This window comes from Diabrotica virgifera, chromosome 9 (assembly GCF_917563875.1).
Source record: "Diabrotica virgifera virgifera chromosome 9, PGI_DIABVI_V3a".
Lineage (NCBI taxonomy): Eukaryota > Metazoa > Arthropoda > Insecta > Coleoptera > Chrysomelidae > Diabrotica > Diabrotica virgifera.
In genome coordinates, this window is record NC_065451.1 from 7514085 (window position 1) to 7532151 (window position 18067).

Here is an 18067-nt window from a genome sequence, read left to right on the forward strand (position 1 = left end):
TATAATTCCAACAAAATTAATATATGTACTTTAAACAGTTTATTTATATTTTATTTAAATATTAAACTAATTTTAATACTTACTACTTTACAAAAATTTTTACTAAAACAATACCAAAAATTAAAAAATAAAAGAATAAAACACACACAAACACATTGAAAAATGCCACAATGAAATGATTTCTGAACAATAATTATTGGCAAAAATTTTAACTAAATACGCATTTTCTGAAAAAAATTATATAACAAAGGTACTTACAATCATAAAATGTATAAAAAAACTAAAAAAATAATAAAAACTTGCATTGGAATTCGAACCAGCGTTTATTAGGGTGCTTTATCGACCTTTCTTAGGACAATGTCGCTTATTTAGCTAATAATGAATTTATGCGTTACTTTATGGACGCACGTATATTAAACCGCTAAATCGAAGCATCTACACATTTAGCCATTTCCACGTACCTGTCATGTGGGAAGATAGGCCAACTGAACGTTTTACTGTTTGACAGTTCTGAATTTAATGAAATTAGTTTGATTTTTGTGGAATTAAAATATTAAAATACAACAAAACATAGAGTAAGAAAACAATATATTAGATAAAGATTGGTAGACATTTTGTTGTTATTCAAATTATGTAAATTAAAGCATTACCTACTAGATAGGTACATACATTTTCCAAATAGGTAAGTACCTTTGTAATTTTTTATTACAATATTGAAACATTTACAATTACGTACCTGTTGCTTTTAAAAACTATTTAAAAAGTCACTACAATTATAAACTTGCTTTTTTCTCCGTCCTCACAACAATAAACACTAATATACACATTTGTTTACTCATAACCGACATACTGAACAATTGTTGACAGGCCATTGTAATTACCCAATCAGAGCCCATATAACGTTTGAGCTGCGCTCAGGACCAAGACTTTTGATGCGCCTAAAGAAGTATAACTTCAAAAACCAACCAAACACTCTGCAGGAACTGGATCAACGTCTTGTCCAAATTTGAAATGAACTGGATGAGAATAGGTAAGGTAAAGTTTTCAATCCTAATAGCGACATTAATAATATTGAAAAATATTAAAAATATTACTAAAAGATTTTTTAATTGAAAACTTATTGGTCCATTTCCCTGGTGATACCTCCAAGGCTTCTACAATATGCAAGGCAAATGGATGCTGCAGTGAAGACAAAAGGGAAGAAATTCTACACTATGCAATTCACAACCCCCGTCCGCAGCTTGGTAAAGTTGTAACGGAAAATGGACCTAGTTACTCTATATGAGCAATACTAATATGAAAATAAAAATAAAAATGTGTACCATTTTTATTCAGTTGTAATGCGAAGGCAATACAATCTTATTTTTCACTTAGAATACAGAGCGCAGTCCAGCACTTTGAATCGGCGATTTTCGACTCTTATTGGAGTCTCATCGGAGAGACGTAGGCCTGCTGCTCCATACTCTGAGTGACCAACAACGAGAGTTTATCCCCCACAACGCAACTGACGTGAATGGATCAGGTGACTAGCGCCATCTGACAATTGAAAGGTAAAGTAAAGTTTTCAATCCTAATAGCGACATTCTAAGTGAAAAATAAGATTGTTTTGCCTTCGCATTGCAACTGAATAAAAATGGTATACATTTTTATTTTGGATGAGAATACTTTAAGACCGTTTATTTCGAGTATGAATCGTCGATGCCAAGCTGTCTTTCGCAGTGGGGGAAATACGTCATATTAAGCAAACAATTTGAACAATTTCAATTTTTAGATTTGGCGATTTTGTTGTTCATTGTTTTAAGATTGTGTTAAGTTTATGAATATTGAAGGCGGTTAGTGACATGACCAGACCTGTTTGTTTTACAAAGTAAACTAATACGAAATGAAATGCGATTCATTTCAGTTAATATTTTCATGTTATATGGTAAATTTTAAAGTGGTGCGTTAATGTCTTGAAGCAGTGTATATAAACGTCTTTGTTAAACTACACAATACGAGCTCCAACACGAAAACAGATGTATCGATTTTGCTAAAAGCGTAGGAATAGATATATATCTTAATTCTTCAGTTAACACAATAAGATCCGCTCTAGCATCAACATGTTTACATATTCAGTAAACTGTTTACACAAAGCGAAATGTTAATCAGTACTGTAATGATGATGTAATGAAAACATGTAGCTATTAGTGGCATCTAGGTAAACGTGTTTACCTCCTTACCTACAAAACAAAGGGAGCTATATTTATCTTATGGAAGAGGAAGAGGAGTATAAAGGGACGTGGAAGTTGAACGGAGCTACAGGAAGCTTCCAGACTCCAGAGACGGTTTGGCAAAAAAAGACAGATAGTTTTTTCAGTTTTATCATAACGAACTGTCAATACTGATGGAATGGGCATGAAGCGAATTTAATACGGCCAGGATGAGAGAGCGTAGTCAGGGAAGGATAGAAGATAATCGCCATCTTCGTAAACAAAAAAATTGATAGTGGTAGTCAGGGTTGCCAGATTGGGATATTTTCCCACAATTTTGGAGTAATTTGAAAGCGTCTAAGGGAATGTTTCTAAGTAGAAATGGTTGGTGGATTTTTTTGGGGGGGGGGGGGGGAATTATTTGGTTTACTGTTCTCTACATTTGACTACCAATTTATCAAAATGCGTCACAAATTTAAATTTGGAAGATTTGAGCTTCAATTTGAGGGAATTTCAGTTTTTAAGTGGGGATTAATAAAATCACATCTGGCAACTCTGGTGGTACTTGTAGCAAATTTTCCCTGACAAATTCTGTCTCCCTAAGACCTCTCTCTTTTATGTTGGCCTCAATCTCGCTTCACTGTTTGAATGGGACGGGGTCATTTCATCAGTATTGACAGTTCGTTGGTCCCAATAGGTATTTAATGTTTTTTCAATCATCACGGAGAAGTTGTGAAAAGCTCAAATTCAAAAGAAACGATCGCTGCACTATGCAATTATGATATCATAATATACTAGACTAGTCTATAAAAGAGTGGTAAGAGTAAAAAACACATCAAAGAAAAGAGCTTTGGTTTGATAAAGAATGTAAACAAGAGACACTCGAAATGTACTATACGTGGAGTATATTCAAAGAAGAACAGGAGAAAGGCGCGAAAAATTTGAAGGAGAACCAAGAAAGGTAGACACAATATGCAGAAGAAAGAAGAGGAGGCAAGAAAACGACCAAACACTAAAAATGGAGGAAGATTTCAATCAGAGTGACACGAGAGGAGCATATAAATTTCTAAAACAACTCAAAGAGGAATATAAACTACGTACTAATCTTTTTAGAAATAGTGAAGGACAACTGATCATTGACGATGTAGCAATAAAAGCAGGCTCGAAAACTATTTCAAGGATCTGCTAACAGAGCAAATACAAAGCTTTTACAGGGTGTCCCGAAAAGATTGGTCATAAATTATACCGCAGATTCTAGGGTTAAAAGTCCGTTCTTTAACGGTAAAATATTGCAAAACCTCTAAATTTTAAAGAACCGCTTGGATTGACATGAAATTTGGCATACACATAGCTAACAAGTCAAAGAAAAAAAGTGATATTGTGCCGATATGTGCTTTTGCCCTGGGGGTGCTTTTCACCCCCTCTTGGGGGTGAAAAAATATTCGTCCAAAGAAAGTCAGGAAATGGATAAACTGGCTAATTTTAAATAACTATTGTTCTATAGAGTTTTTTCCCTAAGTCAATACTTTTCGAGTTATTTGGCAGTGAATATGTTCATTTTTTCAACAAAATAACCACGCTTTTAGACGGTTTTTCGCAAATAACTCAAATAGTAAGTATTTTCTCGAAAAAATATTCCTAGCAAAAATATAGCCTGTAAAAAATTAAAAAAAAAATGGTGTATATATCACGTCTCTACACCTAGTACAAGCAGCGTTATAGCTAATGAAAAATAGGTTCATATTCGTCAAATTCCAAATGAAATACTTTAACGTGAAATAACCAAAATTGAAGCACATTTCCGGGAAAACTCATTACAACTTATTTAAAGTGATTAAAAAAAGCTTCATTTTTGCCTTATAAAAAAAATTTCTAGCATCAAAATTAAACAAGTTACGCTCAAAATAAAGTTAGTCCCTTTTGGTATTGGTAAAAAAATCCAGAAAATCACCCCCTAATTAGTATCTTAAATGAACTTAATCGTTACGACTTCACAAGTCTCTTGATTCGTGTATATATTGTTTATATGATCTGTAAGTTTCATTGGTTCAAAGTCCTTATTATTGAAAGGGCTGTAGTTAAAAGAGGTTGAACGAGTCACTGATCACGAATGTATGCAAATTTCGAAACACCAAATCTTAATCAATTTTTGTCTAACAGAAAAACAAAAAATACATGATATTTAGAAAAGCAAATCTGACTTTTTTTGTTTTTCGAGATTTTTGTTATCTCTAACAATTTTTAAGTTATTTTGAAAAAAAGCATATTTTTCAAAATTTAACTTTTTAAAAATTTTACTTTGAAACCAATTTTTTTCACAAATAAGTACTTTGAATCGATGAAACTTACGTATCATATAAACACAACATAAGTAAAATAATTTGTGGAGCGGTAACGATTAATTTCATTTAAGTTGCTAATTAGGGGGTGGTCTTCCCGATTTTTTTTTGCAAAAACAAAAGGGACCAACTTTATTTTGAGCGTAACTTGCTTAAATTTAACGCTAGAAACTTTTTGTAAAAACAAAAATAAAGCTTTTTTAAACACTTTAAATAAGTTATTATTGGTTTTCCCCAAAAAGTGCTTAATTTTTTGGATATTTTACGTCGAAATATTCTATTTGAAATTTGGTGAATATGAATCTATTTTTCATTGGCGATAACTCTGGTTCTACGAGATTCAGAGACCTAACGCGTACACCATTTTTTTTTTCTTTTTTATAGGTTATACTTTTGCTAAGAACGTTTTTTTCGACAGAGTACTTACTTTTTGAGTTATTTGCGAAAAACCGTCTAAAAATGTGGTTATTATATTATAAAATTAGTCAGTTTACCCATTTCCGGACTAATTTTGGACATATATTTTTTCACCCCCAAGAGGGGGTGAAAGTCACCCCCAGGGCAAAAGCACACATCGGCACAATATCACTTTTTTTCTTTGACACGTAAGCTATGCGTATGCCAAATTTCATGTCAATCCAAGCGGTTCTTTAAAATTTAGAGCAAAAACCGTGAAAGAATGGACTTAATAATCTGAAAATTTATTTATAATTTACATTTTTAGGTATGTTTTGAAAAAGAAGCCACATCTCAATAAAAGGTGACTTATCAAAAAAAGACTAAGAGGCAAACAAGTTTTAAAAACATTATGTTAAACTAATGGTACCACAATAATAGTTTAATTGGAACGTTCACAAACATTTGGGGTTTTAAAGGAACAAAACCCCCATAAAATTTTTATGTAATATATTAAAAAAGAAGCCGCAACTCGATAAAAACTGGCTTAACCAAAAAAAAAAAAAATGCCAAGAGGCAAAAAAGTTTTAAAAACGTTGTGTTTAACTAATGGTACCACAGTAATGAATTAATTAGAACGTACACAAAAGTTTGGGGGGATTTAAGGGAACAAAACCCCCATAAAATTTTTATGGGGTAGACAAACTTCACTATAATTTTGTTTTAAGATGTTCCTGCCATAAGAATGATACATGTCCATTTTCAATAAAAAATCTCTAATAGTTTTCGATACAGTCGAACCCGCCTATTGGAATAGCCTTGGTGCTAAGCAAAAGTATTCCTATAACCGGGATATTCCAATAACCGATCAGTGGTGGCTAGTAAAAGCGTTTTGGGACATCGAATTTCTATTCCTTAAACTGGGATATTTCTTAAACGGGTATTCTAATAAGCGGGTTCGTCTGTATATTGAAAAAAATCGATTTTCATTTTGTAACTTCAAAGGGCTGTAACTTTTTTTATGAACACATTTGGACTAAGGTAAGTTAGGTTCAATAGAATTATTTTTGACCCCAGAATATGTAGTATAATTTATGACCAATCCTTTCGGGACACCCTGTATAATACTTACACAGCGTGTCTACTTAAGTTGGAAACATATGGGAAATTTTTTTATTATTAATTTTACGAAAAAAAGTTATTCTTTATAAAAAGTTCTGCATGCCCCAAAACCTAAGATTCAATAGTCAGATATCAAATTTTCTCAAAATTATACGAGGTATGTCAAAAAATATGAATTTCGGTCAAGGGTAAAGTACCTTTATTTCTCTCAATATCGAAAATTCTTATGAAAAAAAGTTGTTTGGAATTAAAAAATAAGATCAATATGCAATTACATGCTTCTAATTGAAAAAAAATTAAAAATTTTTTCTTAAATTTATGGATACCCAGCATCGTTTTTAATTATTACAAATATGATAACTCATTTATTATTCATTTTACGAAAAAAAGTTATTCTTCATAAAAAACATTGCATGGTCTAAAATCTAAGACACAACCATGATATATTAACTTTTATTAATTCTATACGAGGTGTGTCAAAAAATATGAAATTCGCTCAAGATTATAGTACCTTTATATTTCACAATATTTCAATTAGAAGGATGTAATTGCATATTGAAACATAGTTTTTAATTCTAAACAACTTTTTTAATAACCTTATTCAATATTGTGAAAAATAAAGGTACTTTACTCTTTAGTGAAATTCATATTTTTTGACATACCTCGTATAAAATTAATAAAATGTGATATCTGATGGTTGCATCTTCGGTCTTGGGACATACAGAGCTTTTTATAAAGAATACCTTTTTTTTCGTAAAAGTAATAATAAAAGAGTTATCGTATGTGTAATAAATAAAAACGAAGTTGGTATCAATAAATTTGAGAAAAATTTGGAAAATATTTTTTTCCAATTAGAAGCATGTAACTGCATATTTGATCTTAGTTTTTATTTTCAAACAACTTTTCATAATAAGAATTTTCGATATTGAGAGAAACAAAGGTACTTTACTCTTGAACGAAGTCCATATTTTTTGACATACCTCGTATAATATTGACAAAATTTGATATCTGATGAATGAATCTTAGGTTTTAGAGCATGCAGAACTTTTTATAAAGAATAGGTTTTTTTCGTAAAATGAATAACAAAAAAGTTTCCCATATGTTTCCAACTTAAGTAGACACGCTGTATAAGCTATAAAAATAGTAAAAAATATATTTTCGATTTCTCTTACCTAGTACTCTAAATATCATTCTTAACTTAGCACTGGACCAATGACCGTGTGTCGTCCTATGAGGCCTTCCTTCCAATGCCGGCAAACTCTTGCTCTTCACCTTGTGCTTGCACAGAGAAATAAGACACTTCGGTTCCGTCGGACTGTGCGGATCGTCGGGGCTGTCGGGCACCGAGACACAACAGTTCCACTTTTTTCTAACCTTTCTCTGTTGCACTGGCTTGATCTCAGGAGCTAAACAATAACATGTACTATTAGATCAGTATCTTACAAATGCTTACGAATCCAAAAATATTAGAAGTATTTATTTTGATTAGAAATACTAGAGCGCACGTATAAAATATAATGCGTGTCTTATTTCATAACATTTAATTACACTTTATGTCAACATTGCATAATCAGCAATTTTGTATAAAACACACTTAACCCAGTAACGTGGTAGTGTGTCATACAACCTTGTTGATTTAAAAAAGAAAACTTAGGACACAAAGAAAAAATCCTTTTTATCAGGATAATGCACCGTGTCATATCAGCTTTTGACAATGACTAAAATCCATCAACTACAGTTCGAATTGTTAGAGCATCCACTGTGTTCAACAGATTTGGCTCCTAGCTACTTTTATCTGTTTCAATACCTAAAAAAATTCATGCGTGGAAAGCGTCTTTATTTTCATTAGAAGTACTAGAGCGCACGTATCAAATATAATGCGTGTCTTATTTCATAACATTTATTTACACTTTATGTCAACATTGCATAATCAGCACTTTTATATAAAACACACTTAACCTAGTAACGTGGTAGTGTGTCATACAACCTTGTTGATTTAAAAAGGAAAACTTAGGACACAAAGCAAAAATCCTTTTCATCAGGATAATGCACCGTGTCATATCAGCTTTTTACAATGACTAAAATCCATCAACTACAGTTCGAATTGTTAGAGCATCCACTGTGTTCAGCAGATTTGACCCCTAGCGACTTTTATCTGCTTCAATACCTAAAAAATTCATGCGTGGAAAGCGTACCCTTCCAGATTCTCACTTCAGGGATGGAATTCATAAATTGGAATCTTGTTGGAAGAAGTGTTTTGATGTTCAGGGACAGTACACTAAATAATAAAAAGTATTTTAAACCATAACCTTGTGTTTCTCTTCGCAAAACTTATTGAGCAGCCTATTAAATAAATTCATTTAAAATGTTTAAGTAAAGAGAAATAATAAATAAAAAAATATTTTTAAGAAACGCCTTTTTTTTAGTTACGAGTGACTAAAATTAAACATATTATAAAAAAATCAACTAAAAAGCCAAAAATAAAAAAAATTGAAAAAATCTAACACATTCGTCAAAGAAAAGCGTGGGGCGTCTTCATCGAATAACGGTTTTCGTACCACGCTTTTCTTTAACGAATGTGTTAGATTTTTTCAATTTTTTTTATTTTTTGCTTTTTAGTTGATTTTTTTATAATATGTTTAATTTTAGTCACTCGTAACTAAAGAAAAGCGTTTCTCAAAAACGTTTTTTTCATATTTTTTTATTTTTTTACTTTTTAGTCTTACACTTTTCAAGCATTAAAATATATCGTCATGTTTATTAAAATATGTATAAAACATTTGATGTACAAACATGAAAAGTAGTCGGAATCGGCAAAAAATTTGAAACTTTATTGTTTATTTATGAAGAATAACGTAAACAATTAACGTAAAAAGTGAAATTATGTATAGTTCATATAATTAGCTACAATCTGTAAAAGTTTCAAGTTTCTTCATTGTAAAAAACAAGAGAATTTAAGCATTTTCCGTCAAAATCGTTTTTTATTTAAACAATTAATAAACAAAAAGTTGACTATTCGTGTATTGTTCCCGCGAATGCATATGTCTGCAAATTTTTAGTCATTTGCATTGAAAAAAAGGCAGTCAAAATAACGTCCAAAAATTTGACCCAAACGATTGAATTAAAGAGAAACGTTTAATTAATTAATACGACAAAACGAATTCTAATGTTAATTGTAGCACAAAACGTCTCTACCGGTGGTTTTTCTAAGACTACTTTAAAAAAGGATTTTTTTGAATTCGAGTTTTAATTGAAGTTTTGTTTCGTATCGTATTGAAATTTGACACATTGACACGAATAAACGCCGATTTATATTTAAACAAATATATGAGGGTTCAAAATTTGAAACTTTATTATTTATTTATGAAGCATAACGTAAACAATTAACGTAAAAAGTGAAATTATGTATAATTCATATCCGTAAAAGTTTCAAGATTCTACATTGTAAAAAACAAGAGAATTTAAGCATTTTCCATTAAAATTGTTTTTTTTATTTAAACAATTAATAAACATAAAATTTTTTTTATTGACTATTCGTGTATTGTTCCCGCGAATGCATATGTCTGCAAATTTTCATTCATTTGCATTGAAGAAAGGTCAGTCAAATTAACGTCTAATAGTCCAGGGCGCATCTGTTTTGAGATGGACGTTGAGAGATGACTCAAATTTTTTTGCAGAAATTGCTTGAAAATAGATCAAATAATAATATTTAAGTTATCCTCCCTCTCAAAAAGGTCCGGAACATTGTTTAAATAATCAAAATATCAAAAATTGAAGGAAAAATTCGATTTTTTTCTTCGTTTTTTGATTATAACTTTAAAAGTATTCATTTCCGAGAAAAGTTGTACTAACATAAAAGTTGCGTAATTAAATTTCCTATAACATAGAATTAGTTAAAAATTTAAAAAATAGTCACCCTATTTGCAAAATAGAAATAATTGCGAAAACACCATACAAAAACAAGTATTCGCATTTTACGTTTTTCAACCATTTATGCTAAACTTAGGACCTTCATCTTTCACCCAGAAAAACTTCAGGATACAGTTAAACAATACTGTAAATTTCATTAAGATCGGTTCAATAAATTGTGCAAAATAAATTTTGCAATCCAGCTTTCGCAAAAAAAATTCATTTTTTCAAAATGTTACAGGACTGAAAATAAAGCAGAGAGTAAGTTGAAATTTTTTTTGCTTATAGAAGTGTACTGTACCTTTCATTTGCAATTTTCAAAATTAAAATCGATTAATTACCACGGCGTCAGAAAATTTTTGAAATAAACAATAATTTTTGGTGCTACGCGCAGGACAGCGGTGTTCGATTCACAAAAGTTGATTTCCACCAAAATTTCTTCCAATCATTATCTAATATATTATTATCTTACTCTATATTTTGTTGTATTTTAATATTTTAATTCCACAAAAATCAAACTAATTTTATTTTTGTTTGTGAAATATTGTTTAAACAATTGCATATGTTTAAAAATAATAAACTTTTATTATTTAAGTTAAAATATATGAACAAAGAAAGTTTTTGCTAATAAAAGTGTTATTTCAAAGGATAGAGTATGTGTTTTTATTTTGCAATAAACAAATTTATTTATTTATATCGAAATGTAATAAAAATTAAAATGTATCAATAATTGTCAAAGGTCATTGGAATGCCCAATCAGAGCAAACTATCCGCTGTCCTGCGCGTAGCACCAATAATTAATGTTTATTTAAAAAAATTCCTGACGCCGTGGTGTTAATCGATTTTAATTTTGCAAAATTGCAAATGAAAAGTTCAGTACACTTATATATGCAAAAAAATTTTCAACTTGCTATCTGCTTTATTTTTAGTCCTGTAACATTTTGAAAAAATGAATTTTTTTTACAAAAGCTGGATTGCAAAATTTATTTTGCAAAATATATTGAACCGATCTTAATCAAATTTAAAGTATTGTTTTACTGTATCATAAAGTTTCTCAGGGTAAAATATGAAGGTCCTAAGTGTAGCATAAATGGTTGAAAAACGTAAAATGCGAATACTTGTTTTTGTATGTTTTTTTCACAATTATTGCTATTTTGCAGCAAGGGTGACTATTTTTTAAATTTTTAACCAATTCTATATTGTAGGAAATTTAATTACGCAACTTTTATTTTAGTACAACTTTTCTCGGAAATGAATACTTTTAAAGTTATAATCAAATAACCAAGAAAAAAATCGAATTTTTCCTTAATTTTTTGACATTTTGATTATTTAAACAATGTTCCGGACCTTTTTGGGAGGGAGGATAACTCAAATATTATTTGATTTATTTTCAAGCAATTTCTGCAAAAAAATTTGAATCACCTCTCTACGTCCAAATGTACTAATATTTTTACAGATGCGCCCTGGTCTATAAAGATTTGATGCAAACTACTGAAGTAAAGAAAAGCGTCTAAAAATTAATTTTGCTGTACTGGAGACCGGAGAATGCATAGTCATAGTAAATTATAGTATGCAAAACCGATCGTCCTTGGTAGAATAAATTGATTGTACCTAACTCTTTTTTATTTATTTCTCTTTACCTAAATGGAAATGAACTCACATAGGCAATATATTGAACGATTCATTTCAAAAATTTTCTTAATGCAACTTACCTACTGAGTTGCTAGACATTACGCACATTTGGCAATCTTGAGGAGTACTAGGGGGTGTGGGGGTTGGTTCTACGTTACAGTTAGAGAAGGTTTCTTCTAGTACAGTACACGTAAACAACGTGGTTTTCGTCTTCTGTTCTCCACAGCTAAGGTTGAGAGGTCGATGTCTAAGAGTTGGGTTGTTTGTCACCTGCAAAAATAAACCATAGTTGTTGTTTTGTTTGACTATCTCTCTATGTTTGTTCCTAAGTTTCATGTGGCCAATGACAACGCCAATATTCCAACAGACTGGAACAACGCTACTATGATTCTATTACACAAAGCAAGAGACAAAGCCAATTTAGAGAATTACAGACCGATTAGCCTCCTCGGCCATTTATATAAGTTATTTACGCGAATAATAGTTAAGAGAATGGAAAGAAAGTTAGAGATTTATCAACCAAGAGAACAGGCAGGATTCCGAAAAAGTTACGGAACAAATGACCATCTACAAAAGTATAAAAACCCTAATAGAGAAAGTAGAGTGGAATACAATAAACCTCTAGTTCTAGTTTTTATCGATTTTCATAAAGCCTTTGACACAGTTGAGCTTAGCAAAATATTACAGGCGCTTAAAGAATGCAGGCTAGATAGTATAATAAAATATATAGCTATAGTAAAATAATACAGATATACAAAATTATTACACAAAATATACTTACAGGCAACAACCACTGTTATATTACATACTAACAGTAATCGCATAAAAATAGAACGGGGGATTAGACAAGTAGACCCAATGTCACCTTAACTTTTTAATACGGTATTAGAACATGCTTTCAAGAGTTTGGATTGGATGACAAAGGGAATAAAAATAGATGGAGAATACCTAAACAACTTACGTTTCGCCGATGATATAGTCATAATAGCTGAGGATCTAGGTATCCCAAGAGAGATGGTACAGAAACTCGTTGTGGCTACAGAAAATGTAGGTTTAAATATAAACATCTCGAGAACAAAAATAATGACAAATTTGGTACCCAACCATAACATCAGTATTGGTGGGAAGGAAATAGAACTCGTAGATAGATATAAATACCTGGGACATGAAATTACGATTGGCAGGGATAACCAGACTCATGAACTAAAGAGAAGAATAGGTCTTGGGTGGGCAGCATTTGGAAAACTGGGAGAAACTTTTAAAAGTGAGTTGCCCACATGCCTAAAGAGAAAGGTATTTGATCAGTGCGTCCTCCCAGTATTGACGTACGGATCAGAAATACTTACCTTAACTAAAGCCTCGGCTACCAAACTAAGAGTCACGCAGAGAAGAATGGAGCGGTCAATGTTAGGAATAACTCTGCGAGACAAAATCGGAAACGAAGAAATCAGAAGAAGAACAAAGGTGACTGACGTCATCGAGAGGATAGCCAGGTTGAAGTGGAGATGGGCAGGACATATAGCCAGAATGACAGATGGGCGATGGACAAAGAGGTTATTGGAATGGAGGCCAAGAGAAGACAAGAGAAGCGTCGGTCGACCGCCTACAAGATGAACTGACGACTTAAGAAAGGTAAATAAAAACTGGATAAGAGCGGCGCAGGATAGATGAAGTTGGAAACGAGGGGAGGAGGCCTATGTTCCGCAGTGGACTTTTGAGGCTGGATGATGATGATAATAGTTTCAGAAAATATACTACCCAAGTTAAATATATACAGTGGAGTTAATGGCGGAATAATCAAGTAGAATAAATGAAAAACCATAAACAGGAAGTATACGAGAAAACGAGAATAAAAAAGTAAATATCAGCAAGCACATGCCAATTTTTAAACTGAGGTAATAAACGCCAATAGTCAAAAAATGAAAGACACATGTCAGGAGTTGAACACATACATCTGAGAACGAAAATATAGAGAAGCCTAGATATTTATAAAGAGTGTAAGAATCAGCAGAAGAGAAGAAACTGTAATAAGCCCCATAACAACAACGAAATGGGAAGGGCATTACAAAGCACTATTGGTAGAAAAAAGGTCACAATGTTTGTTAAGAGCATTCATTAATTTTATATCCTATCTCAAGAAAAATATCTATTTTTCTAATTTATTTTGTGAGTTTATATATCATTAAAATATCCTAAGCCGCTCCTGTTGGAAATATTTCAAAATATTTCGCAACATTTGGAAACTTTAGGAAATTTCCTGTTTATTTGTGTAAACATTCGTTATTTTAGAATGATTCCTTAAAAATTCCTTGAAAAGTTCTGCGTATATTTCCCTTCTTTTGAGCGCGAAGAATCCCTTGTTAATATTGGCCTAGAATTTGAAGATACTTTGAGTTGTCTCGGACGATTGGTCAATATCTTCGGTCGGACGACCGAGGAGAGATGCTTCGGTTGGACGCGCGAAAGAGGTGATGAAGAATAGTTTAGTTTAGCACAAAGAACAGCACCTACCGGCTTAAAATTGGCTGTTGTCGTTATGTTAAACTAAGTGAAGGATTTACAACTTGTCCTGTGAATGTTATGGAATACTGGTAGAAAATTTCACTCCATTATGTTGGATATTTACGGTGAAAATCGAGTATACAGTATTGTGACGCAGTTATGCCGGTAGAGAAGTGCGTCGTTTCTGTCACATTGTGTAGCTGTTCCTTTTTTTATGATGTTATGGTCTTGTTCCCGTATAGAAGTCCTGATTTCCCGATGAGATGTTTGGTCTCAACTTTGCCCTGTTTCCTGTTTAGTCATGAACTGAATGCCTTCCCCGCCCGTCTTGGATGGAAAATTTTTGGTTAAGTGCGAAGTGTGACATTTAATAAGGTATGAGATATTATTGTTTTTGATTAAATTCCAAGTGGATATTAAAGTTGGTAAAAATTTTAAATATTTTAATACATAGTTTGTTTTCAACATGGAAAGTTTTATGTAAAGTAAATAAAATGGCAGTGACATTTGACAACATGAGTCAAACTTTGTTTTGATACACTGCTCTAAAAAGTTATGTATGTATGTAAAAATCATGTGAAATAATAAATTTTGTGTATTTTTGGAAGTCAGAAAAGATTGTAAATTCTTTATTGTCCTTGGTAAAGTCATGTAGAAGTTATAGTTGTTTTTATTATTCATTTCCTGTCATAAGAATATTTTTTTTAAATAAAAATAAAGTCTAAAGGTTTGAATAAACTTTGTAGAATGTACCTATTTTTTTTATTTCTGTAACCTTTTTTTGGAAAATTATTAAACAGTTATTAATAAAAGTGAAATAAGTTTAAGAGGAACGGCAAAAGAAATGGCATAGAAGCCATAGAATATTGATGTTAAAGATAGCCCGATTAAGCCCAACGAGGAATCTAAGATGAATGTCCCAAATTGGTACCCGTAAGTACAGAATATGTCCAGTAAGTACTCAGTAATGAACCAGAGCATTTATTTCAAACGGCGTCCATTTTTAAATCATAGAAAAGTCCTCTAGTCTGTGTAAGTATCCTTTGTTTATTTGGTAGTAAGTCTTCTTTAAACCCTCTCACCCCCCCTAATGAATCCATGATCCGCCACCAACAAAACCTGAGCTGTCGTTCGCAAAGAAGCTTTATGTGCCTGTTCCTTCTACTTTAGCCCATTTCGACCCCCCAGTATCTAAGTAGTTAGTCTTATCCCCGATCCCTTTTTCTTTTTTTTTTTCAATTAATAGAGTTTGGTAAAAAAAATATTAATAATATACATATTGTAGAAACCATTACAATATAATCTGTTGAACAAAAAATACCCCATGCGCATCCTACGGGACATAAATGGGATTTTTTTGTTTATTTTGAAAAAGCATTAATGTGACGTATGAATTGTAAAAAATATATAAATATTAGGACAATGTTACTAATAAAATTTTCCATAAGTTATATTTATTTAAAATAATTAATAATTTCATATTCTTTTTTACTTTGTAAATGCTATATAACTTTTGGTTTTAATATAAGACGACAGACTTTTATTTTTGATTATTGTAATATTATAATTAATTTAAAGATAAACTTCTTTAATTAAGTTATACAACATATTCATGCATATGTAAAAAAAAATGTAAATATAAAATAAAATAAACTCCTTATTATTATTATTATTATCCCATCAGAGCAGACATGTAAAACGCTTCAGGCACAATACATAATCGAGGTCACAGGACAGCCAATCGATATAAATGAGGAACAGATCAAAAAAAGCAATAACCTTTTAAAAAAACGGCCGCGTTCCAGGGCCAGAAAGAATACCCGCAGAACTACTTAAAAATGGTACTGACAAATCAGCAAAAATAACAATATTATTTAATGAATTGTTAAATGGATAACCGGTACCACATACGTGGAAAGAAGGATTGATAATATAATAATACATAATAAAAAGACAGAACTATCACAGATGACACGAAAGACAACAGCTAGTACGGTACGAGCACGTACAACGAAGGGAGGAAAGGAGATTCCCCAAAAAAGTGTTAGAATTTAGCCCCACAGAAAAACGAAAACGAGAAGGACTAGCAACTAGCAAATAAATTTAAAAGATGAAGACTGCCACAATAGAGGGAAGAGGCGATTAGGAACGGAAAGGCGTATAACTCTATTAAACGAGTTTAATGTACTTATAAATTCTAAAAAGATCAATTCCCATGAGTCTCAATCGAAAGGTGTATAACCAATGTATTTTGCCTGTACAAACTTATGGAGCAGAGAGTTTGACACTGACACAAAAATCCGCGAATAAACTTAAAGTTACACAACGAGCTATTGAACGTGCAATGTTGGACGTCATCGAAAGAATCACGACGCTAACGTGGAACTGGGCAGGGCACTTAGCTAGAACACAAGATAGACGGTGGACAAGACGAATCATGGAATAGAGGACCAGAAACTATAAAAGAAGCCGAAGAAAACCACCGACTAGATGGACCGACGACATAAAAAGAGTATAGAGGGAAACTGGCTACAAGCAGCCCAGTGTAGAGAACACTGGAAAGAACTGAGGGAGGTCTATATCCAGCAGTGGACATGATTGGCTAATTGATGATGATGAATGAATATATATACTTTACCTGTTCTTCGTCTTGACCAGGAATAGCCGCAGGAACTGGATTCTGTCGCTGATTCCTGATGTATTCGTAAGTAGTCAATCCGAGGAACGAGATGTAGATGTGAAAAAAGCACAGATGGAGCAAAAGACCAGCTGTAATGGCTGCTAGGAGTCCTAAGGCTGCTACGACTGCTAAAAACGCGGCATCACTGGACGGCAGAGAGGACGGAGGCAAGGAGGTTGTTGAGTTTAGATCTGGGAGAAATGGATCCTAAAAGTTATAATAGAACAATAGATTAGTACCAAGATTGAAATATACGCTATATTTCTTTTCATTTTTACGGATTATGTTTTGTACTATTCTATTCGTAACATTTCGCCTACATGCACTTGATCTAAAGTCACCTTATATAAGACAGATCACCTAAAAGACATTTAACCTAACGTCGTTTGTCCTAAAATCGTCAAAACTAAATCTACTTTACATTTGAACTTGAATATCTTTGAATTTCTTATCTGAATTATCTGAAATGTTTCCAAAGGTGTGCCTTGAGGGAGAGTTTATGTAGTTAAGTTTTACAGCTTGATTTTCCACTTTGTAGGATGATGCTGATTGCGTTTTAGTAAGTCTTTCTTCAGCGTTTCAAAAAGAAGTATTTAGATATGTAGCTTCTGAAGGAATTACTCCAGAATGGGTCTAGCGGCATGGCTCGATGATGTCCAATGGTCTTATACTAAATTTACAATCAAGATGCAGTAGAAATAAACAAACCAAGACACATCAAATGCTACTAGGAGCACTCTCGAATCATAATTTACAATGTATTGTTGTAGAATTGTTTTTTTGGAAAAATTCAGAAAATAAAGTTATATCAAAGATCACGAGATCATAGATTTTCTTCACCCTGTATATGACAAAAAATTGTATAGAGTCTAATTTAGTTAATAAACAGTGCTTTTTCGGGGAAGGTGAAATCGTTAATGTGGTTTTCGTTAATGGGTTTTTTTGAAAAGGATTTACAGACAATGGGTCGAAAATATTGGAAAGTGAATCAATAGGATTTTTGTAAATAATTCGTAGAAGATTTAAACGGTAAACAGGTTTTATTGAGTTTAGAATGTAAGGCCTTTTGTTCAGTTATGTGAAAAAAACGATAGTAATTTGATGTCTCTTAAAATTTTAACAAAATGGGAAGTTGGATACAAATTAGGTTGGTTTCTTAGGAAAGGAAAGTATGAATGTTTTGGGTAGAAAAAGATCGATGGAAGGGATGAGAATGTGGAGTCTGAATTTGAGAGAGAAAAGACAGGTCACTGTGTGATTAATATCGGGAAAGGGCAGTCCAGTTTTTGAAAAGTGAG

The 18067-nt window shown here is 32.0% G+C and overlaps 1 protein-coding gene across 1 annotated transcript in view; it reads right to left on the reverse strand.

Moving 5' to 3' along the window:
* LOC114325617 (uncharacterized) overlaps positions 1 to 18067 on the reverse strand; it is a 122172-nt gene that overhangs the window by 42593 nt on the left and 61512 nt on the right. Inside the window, exons 4-6 of the mRNA XM_028273720.2 lie at positions 16728 to 16976; positions 11668 to 11857; positions 7219 to 7452 (exon numbers count right to left, since the gene is read on the reverse strand). Coding sequence (XP_028129521.1) covers positions 7219 to 7452; positions 11668 to 11857; positions 16728 to 16976 — 673 coding nt within the window. The remainder of the gene's footprint in view (positions 1 to 7218; positions 7453 to 11667; positions 11858 to 16727; positions 16977 to 18067) is intronic.